The sequence below is a fragment of the Rhinoderma darwinii genome, chromosome 12 (genome assembly GCF_050947455.1).
Source record: "Rhinoderma darwinii isolate aRhiDar2 chromosome 12, aRhiDar2.hap1, whole genome shotgun sequence".
Classification (NCBI taxonomy): domain Eukaryota; kingdom Metazoa; phylum Chordata; class Amphibia; order Anura; family Rhinodermatidae; genus Rhinoderma; species Rhinoderma darwinii.
The window spans coordinates 11324284-11336725 of NC_134698.1; the positions used below are offsets into that span (position 1 = coordinate 11324284).

General features: G+C 39.6%; 1 protein-coding gene across 1 annotated transcript; it reads right to left on the minus strand.

Annotated features, from left to right (window-relative positions):
- Positions 1-10030: 10030 nt before the first annotated feature.
- Positions 10031-11145, minus strand: LOC142665059 (C-reactive protein-like). The gene is made up of 2 exons (XM_075844601.1): positions 11085-11145; positions 10031-10647 (listed from the first exon to the last, which is right to left on the minus strand). Exons 1-2 carry the CDS (start codon positions 11143-11145, stop codon positions 10031-10033), a joined length of 678 nt encoding a protein of 225 aa, XP_075700716.1.
- Between the last annotated feature and the right edge of the window lie 1297 nt (positions 11146-12442).

Here is a 12442-nt window from a genome sequence, read left to right on the forward strand (position 1 = left end):
GGTGAGAGATGGGGGGAAGCCATACAGCCCTCCATTGTGTCAAGACAAGACTGAAACTCCTGGAGTTTAATATAAAAGTAATTAGTATAAAACCGAGTGTGGCCCTTTAATTATGGTTCTCATTATTGTGTATGAAGCCGGCCGTAGACATAGGATTTATGTCGGATGTGACCAAAAACGACGACGGTTAGCAATAATAAATCTGTATTGGAAAAGCAGAAAAATTTGGAGCAAAACCGAATTGTTAAAGGAGAAATCGACGTTTTGGAAATTAAATAAGTCGAAAATACAAGAATATATTATATGCATTTCACGTATATGTATAATATATATATATATATATATATATATATATATACATGGATCCATCTTAATACACCTCTGCCAAAAGAGATAGGCCGGTTACAATAGTGGGCACTTAGAAAAGACCTGAATTGGCACATCAATGCTGATTGGCTAAGAGGATTTGGTAGAAATGGTCAACTCACTCTGCTCCTCCATAAGAGTCCTTTTTAGCTGGATGCTGGGCACAGGACCTTGCCCCTAAACTCTGGTTTGGTGACTGTATTTTACCTCCTACTAGTTTAACCCTTAATGGAGATTATATAAATGTCTATCTTTGCAATGACTGTGGCGCTTTAATAGATTAATGCTAATATTATTGGATTTACAGAACATTAGGCAAGAATTGTGGGGCAAATAGCAAATAGTGCTGTATCTAAAACTGAACAGAAATCTAACTTTTTTTTTTTTCATTTATATGAATAAAGCTCCAGTATAAAATAAATAAATAATAATAATAATAATAATAATAATAACAACAGTAATAATAATAATAAGAATAATAATAAAAATAACAACAGTAATAATAATAATAATAACAGTAATAATAATAGTATAGTAATAAAAATAAAAATAGTAATAATAATAACAATAATAACAATAATAACAATAATAATAACAACAACAACAGTAATAATAATAATAACAGTAATAATAATAGTAATAATAATAATAATAAAAATAATGATGATAATAATAATAGTATAGTAATAAAAATAAAAACAGTAATAATAATAACAACAACAGTAATAATAATAATAACAGTAATAATAATAGTATAGTAATAAAAATAAAAATAGTAATAATAATAACAATAATAACAATAATAACAATAATAATAACAACAACAACAGTAATAATAATAATAACAGTAATAATAATAGTAATAATAATAATAATAAAAATAATGATGATAATAATAATAGTATAGTAATAAAAATAAAAACAGTAATAATAATAACAACAACAGTAATAATAATAATAACAGTAATAATAATAGTAATTTTAATAGTAATAATAATTATACATTTTATATTTATAATACTCATGTTATTAATAACTAAAACAATAACATTTAATTTTTTTTCTGTATGCACTTGATAATCTACATCAGTAATGTTCCAGTATGCGACAGTCATTTATCATTCATGACTCATCTGGCTGATAAAAACATGTCACCGTTACACAATTACACAATTACAATTATGTTACAAATGTCCAATAAATTATGTTAGCAATATCTGTGTTTGCCTAAAAGAGGAAAATTAGATTGTGAGCCCCACTGGGGACATGGACTGACGGGAGTGAATATCCTGGCACTATATTTGTCATGTACAATAAGGAGATAATATTGTAGCAGTGACCAGCGGAATTATTTTTGTCTTTTTATTCTGGTCTCATCAGATTGAAGTTGGACTGATCAGCTGGCGGTCATGGGTCTGGCTTCAAAAACCCTTAGAGATCACCTGTGGAAGCTGCAGAGGGCCATACAGTTCTCCTGGGGCCACTACAGAGGAAATGTACCTTTAAGGTGGGTAAAAGTTAATTCCCCCCCAGACCCAACCCCCAATAAACACACAAAACAGTCCATTATACAGTTGGGGAGACCAATGGATCGAAACACATCAATTCCACCCCTGCCTCCATCAACACCTCTTCTGCAGCTGAGCCTAGCTGCCCACTTTTAGGGCTAGCTGTGCCTGCCTGCAACCAGCTGCCCACCCCCATCCCTCAGGAAGCTGTTGATTGCCCTGACCAATCTCCTTGACTACTTGGGCCAATCCAAATAGGGACATGTGGCATGTCCCCAGACATGTCCCTGCTCAAAAACCTACACTCCAGCCAATTGTCCCAAGAGGTTACATGGCCCCCCTTCATGATTCCTTGCTGGGGGTACCCCTAGTTGGTCGCTCTTCATGCCAACCATTCAAATTTTTGCTCAATCATGTAATACATAAACAGCCCGTATCTGCCAGTGCAATAGCCCTGCATAGAAGGGAGCCCTAGTTTATTTTTACTATTTTAATGTTTTTAGCACAAAAGTACAGAAAAAAAATATCTTCATAAGTGGTCTCCAAACTGTGGCTCTCCAGCAGCTGATGGAGACTACAACTCCCAGCCTTAGGAAGTCAACAAAAGCAATGGAAATTTCTCTCCGTAAATAATAATAGGTATATAAAAAATAATAATTGGGGTATGTAGAGTTCCATTTCTATGGGCAGCAGCTGAGTTTTCTGAGTTACACATTAAAGGGGTTGTGTAGTTTAGAAAACTGTATTTCAAATACTGATTTAATAGAAGGTGGTCCACGTCCAGCACCCTCATCGATTAGCTGGAGCAGAGAGCAGCTACAAAAAGTGTCTCTTGCTCTGGAGGACCCAACACGTGCATGCATTACAAGAACAGCTCCTTGATTTAATTGAGTACTGTGTAATGCTTACTTTCTCCTGTGGTGGCACTGTAGGGAAACTGAACACTTGCTGCCAGATTAGAGCAGATCACTAGGGGTTCTAGCAGCAGGACACCTTATGTTCCCCTTATAGTTGGGGGACTCTTCTAACAAAAAGGAATTGTGCAAAGTGGACAACCCCTTGAAGTATTTTAGCGTTCTGTACGGCACTGAAACATTGTCAACTCTGATGTTTTTAATCCACATTCACACATTTCATTTATACCCAAATCTTAAATGTATTTTTATTCTATTTGTAAGTAAAAATAAGAACAGATGCCAAAAAGGGGAGAAGGGAAATGTGGCCTGACACAGCTGATATTTAGAGTACGGGACTTTTGCTATAAAATCAAAAGCCACCAGACATTAAGTGGTTAATCCAACTTTTACAATGTTTAGGCCTTGAGAGAAAGAAGCAGCAAGAAGGGGACCCTGGGGCATGGGTATCTCCATAACAGCAAGGGCTCACGGGAGGATACAGTCCTGTGGTGCTTTGTTTATGGTTATTTTTCCACATACCTTTTTACATGAATAATTTCTTATGAGCTTTACTTCCTTCATTATGTCATATTATAAAATCCTTTAAGGGGTTAATTTAAAGGAAGAGTACACTTTTCCAAATGGTTCATGATACAATCCCCTTACCTGTATTTGTTTCCTATACTCTGGGACAACGGAATCAATGGTGGCTTATTCTAGGAGGAGTCTTGGATGAAGATGGAAAAAGTTGCATCTACATTGTTGGGGCTGAACTAAAATAAAAGCTACAGCCCATGGAAAAGAGTGGTGCTGTGAGAGCAGCCATGTTTTTTAAAATCTAATTCAACCACTTCAAAGGGGATGCATCACAAAGATAACACCTTTTTAAAATAAAGCCAGTGGAGCAATCAGCTGATCGCCATAGGTCCTGCTTCACTCAACCCCCGGCGATCACAGCTGATCGCCGGGGGTGAGTGAAGCTGGACCCATGGCAATAAGTTGATTGCTCCACTGGCTTTATTTTAAAAAGGTGTAATGGCTGATCGCCATGGGTCCAGCTTCACTCACCCCCGGCGATCAGCTGTGATTGTCGAGGGAACCCCTGTCTAGGCATATATGAAACGTAGAATTACATGGCAGCCATTCTTACAGAGTGGATCCCCGTTCTGCCACACAGATATGATATTCATACGCACTAATAGGGTATTTGGGCCAAGGTTGTTGTCCCGAGACAACTCCTTTAACAGTTTAGTACAGGATTACAAAAACATGGCTGCTTTCTTTAAAAAAAGAACACCACATCTGCCCATGGGTTGTGTCTCGTATTGCAGTTCAGCTCCATTCACTTCAGTGGAGCTGAGCTGCAATACCATACACAACCTGTGGACAAGTGTGGCACTGTTTTAGGAAGAGAGCAGCCATGTTTTTCTAAACCTGGAAACCCTTTTAAGCCTTATTAATACTATTAGGACCATTAATATAATTGTCTTGACACCGCAATAGCCATGATGAAGCAATAATATTTCTAGCCTCTCCCCCAACTATTTTCCATAGGAGCAAAACCTGCAATGTTGTTAAAGTGTAATGGGTGATGAACCAAATGGTCATGGGCCCCCTCCCCACCAGCATTGAATGGGCAGACACATGTTGGTGACGGTGACAACGCTATTAAAATTGTGATGACCGCGTGGTCTCGGGTCCAGCATGTCTGGGATGGAACAATGGGGCATAGGGAAGAAGGTGTCAAGATGGAAATATGTAATATGGGATTGAACATGCAGGAGGGGTGGAGCTGAGGGGGTTAAAATGTGCTCCGGTTACCCACCCATCCCTAATTATCCAGACATTGTTAACCCCTTCCCACCGCAGCCATTTTTAAGATTTCCAATTTTATCTTTTCCTCCCCCACCTTCCAAAAGCCATCGCTATAGCCCTATGAGGGCTTTATTTTTGCAGGACGAGCTGTAGGATTTCATGGCACCATTTATTGTACCATATAGAAAATTAAAAAAACAGTGATCCATTGTTTGTTGCGCTACGTTTTTACAGGATTCACCATACAATTAAAACGACATGTTAACTGTGAAAAATAACATTTATTTTGTGTCGCCAAATTCTGGGAGCCATGACTTTTTTATTTTTCCGTCAGTTAAGCGGTATGAGGGCTTATTTTTTGCGCTATAAGCTTTCATTTTTAATGCACGGTTTTGATCACTTTTTATTCAATTTTTTGTGATTATGGCATTTTCTATTTATTTATTTTTTAACAGCGTTCACCGTGCGGGTTAAATAATGATATATTCTAATAGTTCAGACTTTTACGGATGCGGCGAAACCAATTATGTTTATTTATAAAAAAAATTACTATGCTTCAGGGGGAAAACGGGAAAAGTATTTTTTTTTTACTTTTAATATTTATTTTTTTTGTACAAGAAAATTATTATTTAACTGAATTTAACTTTTTTTTATTAGACCCCCTAGAGGACTTGAACCAGCAATCGTTGGATCGCTTGCACTATATATATATATATATATATATATATATATATATAGTAATGCATTGCAGTATATTGCCTTTCTGACAGGCTTCTATTGAGCCATGCTAGGAGTACAAAGATGGCGGACCTGGAGGTCTTCATTAGGCCCCCAGGCTGCCATAGAAACCATTAGCACCCCGCGATCGCATCGCGGGGAGTGGCGATGAGCTGCTCGAGGGGGTCGTCCCCTCTGTCTAATGGTTTAAATACTGTGGTTGCTATTGACCAAGGCATTTAATGGGTTAAACGAGCAGGATCGCGCTCGAGCGCTATCCCGCACTTTACATTGGAGCATTTGTATGGAGCGGGGTCAGCCCGTGGGCCTGCTCCATACTTCCCTTACCCGGCTATGACGTAGGCATACGTCAAATGTCGGGAAGGGGTTAATGTAAGGGTGAATTACAACATTTCACTCCACAATGGTGACAGGAAAGCCAAACTGAGCAAGACAGTATGGCTGGCGGATCGTTAGTAGAGGGGGCACTGGGTGTTTGGCAATTCCCATTGGTTGGCCTGGGCAGCGACGAAGGCGGGTCAGTCATTCCGTACCGCAGGTCAACTTCTGAGACCTAACCCCCAATAAACACACAAAACAGTCCAATATGGCAAAATATGAGTTATCTGTGGACTATTGATGAACTAACGGGAATTTCCGAGAGACTTGTGTTCCCCGCGGCTGCCCTGCCCAATGAACATTTCTCAATATACCATCATGTCAGCCTCCCATCCGGCTGCATTTTATATATTTTTTTTTAATGTAGATTAAAAAATGCAGGAAGTAATCTGACGCTGTTGACATGTGCGTTCGTCTTATCCGGTCTGGTTTTTATACTTGAGTCCCTGTGTCTGGATAGAATTGATTGACAGCTTGTCCGAATACTTCTCCATCACTGCCAGGCTGGGTATTCATCACTCCGCTTGCCCTAAGAGCCAAGATTTGCAAAGTAAAAGCTTTCATGTCACAATGTGTTAACAATTAGAGAATTCCTTAGGCAGGGGTACCCATAGGGGCTGCTGGGAAGGTCTCCCCACTAATATGGGACAATGGATCTGAATACAGAAGGTTGCTCCGTACTTCTATTAATGGATCAGTCAACAGCACAAAATAAATATTTAGGTTTGTATGTGTACAAATGGAGTCAGGATGCAAAGAGTCTTAAAGGGGTACTCCGCTTTGGTCAATCTCTACTTGTTAAAAGGGACCCTTATCAATAAGTTTCTCAAAAAATGTCCCTCTGCTGGGACTCCCAGTGATCAGCTGTAATCTGTGGGGAAACTTGGCAGTAAGTGATCAAATTTCCTGCAGCGCCACCACAGGAAAAAATAAGCATTACACAGTGTCTATTCATGTCAATAGGTTGTCTGTGTAATTCAGTACAGGACAGGTTCAGTGAGAGACACTCTCTGTAACCAAAGAGAGTGAGAGAGATTTTAGATAGAAAAATAAATAATAGATAGATATGAGATAGATATGAGATAGATGGATGGATGGATGGATGGATGGATGGATGGATAGATAGATAGATAGATAGATAGATAGATAGATAGATAGATAGATAGATAGATAGATAGATAGATAGATAGATAGATAGATAGATAGATAGATAGATAGATAGATATGAGATAGATAGATAGATAGATAGATAGATAGATAGATAGATAGATAGATAGATAGATAGATAGATAGATAGATAGATAGATAGATAGATAGATAGATAGATAGATAGATAGATAGATAGATAGATAGATAGATAGATTAAACATCCATAGGGTTTGACTATCTATCTATTTGGCATTGATAGGATATAGGAGGATTGCTTACAAGGATCTGCTTTATAAATTATTTTGGATTCTTAGAAGGTCGTAGAAAAGTAGCTAAAACCCCCTTATAAGAACGGTGAAACTTCAGGGAAAACGTCCCAAAACAAAATGTTAAAATCCAATTTTGTAATATGACGGTTTTGTTTTTTCTCTTTTATATTGTTTTTGTGTTTTTCTCATTTGGTTTTGCTCTTGTCGCCGGGTCTCCTACAGATATAGTCCCGATGTGACCTCCGCAGCGCAGAGCACAACCTATTTATTCATTGCAGGAAAATGTCATTATTTTCTAATCCATCCTGAACAAGTCATCGCAGTGACAGACAAAGGCTCCGGCATGACATGAGCAGCGTGAGGGCTCAATGTGGACGTCCGCAGGACACTTAAGCTCCCGGGGGAGACTCCACATAGGATTTTCTTTACGTACTTAAGGACTTAACACAACCGGGACTTGTAAAGAGCTCTTAATGAATTTCTCCTCAGCCGCCAAGTCTTCCAGTAAAGCTCTTTATGTAGATGTATAGACGACGGCATTGTCATCGGTTGTGACATCAGTAATGTATCTCCGTCAGTACAATGACGCTGTCTTACTTTATTTGGATATTGACGTATATAAGTCCTTTACTTAGTTCTTCTACTGAAATAAGTCCCCTTAAAAAAAAATATGATCACAAAGTGGCCCATAGATCAGCTGTAATCTGTGGAGGACCTGGCAGCAAGCGTTAATTTTCCCTGCAGCACCACCACAGGAAAAATTAGGCATTACATGGTGTCTATTAAAATAAATTGGCGCTCCTCATAATGCATAGACATCTCAGGTCCTCCAAAGTGTGAGACAATCTTTGTAGCCACTCTCTTCCTTGGCTAATAGATGAGGATCATAAATGAGGGATCCCATCTATTAACATAGAAATTTCTTACAGGGCATTAGAAAGTGGAGTTTATAAATCTGACGACCCCTTTATAACAAAAATTTTTTAATTTCAATTTTTTAGAGTCTCATCTATTAGCCCAAATTAAAAGTGGCTACAAAGAGTGTCTCTCGATCTGGAAGACACAGCACATTTGTGTAATACCCATGGTCAGCGCAATCATTTCAGCGAGAACAGTGTAATGCTTCATTTCTCCTGAAGTGTCGCTGCAGGGAAAATGTACACTTGTTGCCAAGTTTACAAGCTTGAGAGAGGGGCATGGCTCTCTAAAAATGTTGAGTAGAGGACTCAGGTAATGGTCTTAATGTTTGCATATTTGTGGATTGAGTGAAAGCAGAGCCATTGGGAATGTAGCATTTTATTATTAACATATTCATTTAGTTAGAATGAAACCGTTTTTAAGTAAAGTTGTAACAAGAGCGAAGCAATTGTGTAAAAGTTTTCCCAATTTCCTACAAATTTTTAGGGAGTACCTTAAAATGTAACATAATGATTGAGGAGGTTTTCCTCCCGATGTGTTTTTTTAGAAAAATCGTATTAACAGTGCCGTAAGAGACAGAGAAAAGCAAGCTTTGGGTATTGCCGAACCTAATTCGCACCTCTCTGATCCCGGTTTAGAAGAAATCCAGCCTTATATGAAGGACATAATGGTTGCCAGGGATAGAACTGGTTGTCTCACGACCCCATATGGAAGTCTGTAGCTTTTTAGTCAGCATATCCATACTAACCAGTATCTCTCATATGACTCATCTGGACGATCCCTTTAAAGAGGACCTGTCATCAGCTTGTGCTTAAACAATTTAAATACCCCGATTTCCTGTGGTCTACTAATTCCGGCACCTTTTTTTTTTTCTTCAAATTGTCCCCTTCGTTGCACCGCTACGGTCAGTGCTCAGTTTTAGCGCCCAATATGCTAATTCCTAGCATCAGTACAGTAAGGAGGGCTCTCCTCAGTGGGCGTTGTCTTCTCCCTCGCTGCGAGACAGACCACTCCCCAGCAAAGCAGAAGACATCCTGATCTCGTGAGATTTACCTATATTCGTGAGACAAGGCTCTGTAAGGCCCCATGCACACGACCGTAAAAATCGCCCGTAATTGCGGACCGTAATTACGATCGGCAATTACAGACCCATTTACTTCTATTGTCCACAGACACCTTCCCGTTTATTTACGGGAAGGTGTCCGGGCCGTAGAAAGCCACCGCAAAAGATAGGACATGTCCTATCTTTTGCTTTTCACGGACCGTGCTCCAATACTTTATATAGGAGCACGACCCGCATATGCGGGAGGCGGTCCGTGGCCGTCCATGCCCACAATTGTGCATGGGGCCTAACACGGTCAATACAGAGCCAATGCCATTCAGAAGGAAAGTGCAGACACCGCGGGCAGAACGGCGGCAGCATATTGGGTGCCAAAACGGAGCATCGGCAATAGCACAGGGGACAATTGGGGGGAAAAAAAGTGTGGGAATTAGGAGACTGCAGGGCATAAAGGTATGTAAATAGTTAGCAAAAGAAATCAAATGATGACAGGTCCTCTTAAAGCTATAGGGCATATGGACTTTATAGAGGGGGTACCATCCTTGAGACCTTCCTCTATTAGCCAGCACGGAGAGAAGATTCAAAGAGTGGTTTCCGAGGTAGAGGACTTGGTGCCACCATGTATAACATGATCATTAATTCAGTTTATATGGGTGCTATGTACTACTACTTTTCTCCTGCAGGGAAATGCGTGGCTGCGCAGCTTCCCAAGGCAATACCTACTGATAACCATGACGGAACACATGGTAAACAATTGTTCACCAGGTTGGCTGCATTTTAAACGGGGGTTGTCCATATAGGACAACCCTTTTAAACTGTAGGCACAGCAGAGAAGGGGAAAGGCAACTTAGCAGCCGTCACACTATGCCATTCCCCATCTCAGCCTGCATTATTAATCAGATTTTTCTAAAAACACATATAGATTGAGAACCTCTAAGATTTACACTGAAATGGACCAATAATGAAATCTCCATTAGCTCCATCATATTTTAAAGCCCTCCAATTAATTATATTACCAACTTTTTCTTTCTTATTATAATAAAAATCCTTGACATCCCCTGGATTTAGCACTCTATCCCACACATGAACATCTGTAATCTCTCCGACATCCAACCTTGGTTTACCACCTAGAAAAATTTGGCCTGGTCCGATAAAAATCCTAGGATCAATGTACTTCATCCTCCCTTTCTCAAACTCTTTCTTCTCAGTTATCTTTCCATTGACCCAGAGCACCATCTCGGCATTATAAGAATCCCAACTCAGACAGATACTTCTTCTTGGCCTAGTGTCATGAGTTGGAAAATTAACATCTACTTTTCGCCCTTCCACCCAGATAAGACCAGTGTTGGCATCAGGACCTCCACCAAGAATTATAAAGAAATAGTCATATCGAAGTCCACTCAGCATGCTGAACATTACGCTCTCGGTCAAATTTGTGCAAGACCTTAGGCAGACTGTGAACTTGAGAAGTTGGCCTCCATCTCCTTCATACGTGAGTTCTGCAGGAAAGCTGTAGTTCTTGGAGAAAATTAAAGACTTGCAAGCCATATCTGTGTTGGAACAAGTCAATCATCATGGTTAATACAGATTATGATATCTCAAGCATGTGACCTAAGGATACTAACTTTTAACATTGGCGCTCCTTGACTCTAGGGGGGTAAATGAGTACATATGAAAGGCAAAGATGCTATGGGACCCTTGGAGAAGGTAGTCTATCTCAGGTTGCCAGGTTGGAGGGATTCTCCTCTCTATCGGCACAAGAATATAAAATAAGCAAGGGATTGGGTAATGTCCAAAGGGTACTGCTGCCTATTTTTCTTAGATGAGATAGTGGGGGTGTGAACCAGCACAAGACGGACCCCTTCTTGACCTCTGGTATTGGCTCCCTCTTCTGTATGCACACTCCTTTACATGACTATGGTAAAATGTAGATTATTCACATGCTGTGCTGTACTTTTGCCGACATCGTATTGCAATTTCAACCTACCTGTTTGACCCAAGATGCCCGAAAAACTTGCAAAAATAAGTAGAATGATCATTGTCTCCATATCCTGAAAATAGATGTATAAGCAGACGATCATTATTTATTACTTGAGATGGCGCTTATGTTTTAAGTAATATTTCAAAGGCAATATAACAGATTCATGAATTAAAACAAATCTCAAAAATCGGGAAAAAATTCCAAACATCAATCTAAATTGGTGCATCCGCATCCACTAAGGTGCTAAAAATTCTATTTAGTTTTTTCCTTTGGTTGGATTACCAATAATGTATAAAAAAATAGCTCATATCGGTGGAGTGGCCCATTGGTATAGGCATTCAAGGTCCTTCTGTATCTTTAGCCGGGAAGGGTTGTCCTCTTCTAATGGAACCAAATATGAATATGGAGCTCTTGATGTCTACATGTGACTTATGATGGAGTGTAGAGAGTCCGTCGAAAAGATCAAGGGCTGAATGATAGTCAACTGCTCGCTACATCATTGAAATTACACATCTGAACCCCCGGAGGTAAGTTTAGGAATTCACAATGTTTTATTTTTGGATTTTTTTTTTAACCGAAAGCTCAGTTGTTACCGTGGGCTGCTCAGAACATTTCGGTCTAGCTTTCACAGATGTCGGCAACTCAAAAACCTGTCTTTACAAATGTTTGATATCACAATGCATCATGGTCCTAAACGTTGGGACCTTTTGGGTCATAAGATTGTGGTGACATTTACTCATTAATATTGATATTACTTATATGTGGCGATGCCTTTAGTTTTGGATTTACTAGTTTACATCAATTGCAAAAATATAATCCCAGGATGGAGGCATAGAGTACAGGGAGACGCTTGATGTTACCTAATACTCTAACTCTCTTCTGTAAATACACCCATCGCAGCTGTCATAATAACTGAAGGGGGTCTTCAGGACCCAAGACAAAAAGACTAAAAAATAGTAACAAAAACAGTACAAAAATTCTCACACAGATACATCTGCTCCATGATCATGTTGCCCAAGGCTTGTTATGCTACTTGTGTGCGAAAAGGTTTTGTAGCTTTGTTCAGAAGATATCAGACCCACTACTGCGCTTGACAGTGACAATACTATTTTAGAATAAAATGGATATTCCCACCATTTAATTTAATGATATATCGCTAGGATATGCTCTAATATTTTTTTTGTTTGGGGTCCGACCTTTGGGGCCACCACTGATCTCAAGAATGAGGGGGTCGCATCGCTGGTACCTTTAGTCTTCCTGCACATCGGCGCTCCAGGCCACCCGCTGTGCAGTGAATTTCAATCAAGCGCACGGGTCTGTGCTGCAGGTCCCTGCACAGCAGGTGGAAAGGAGTGCTAGGGATA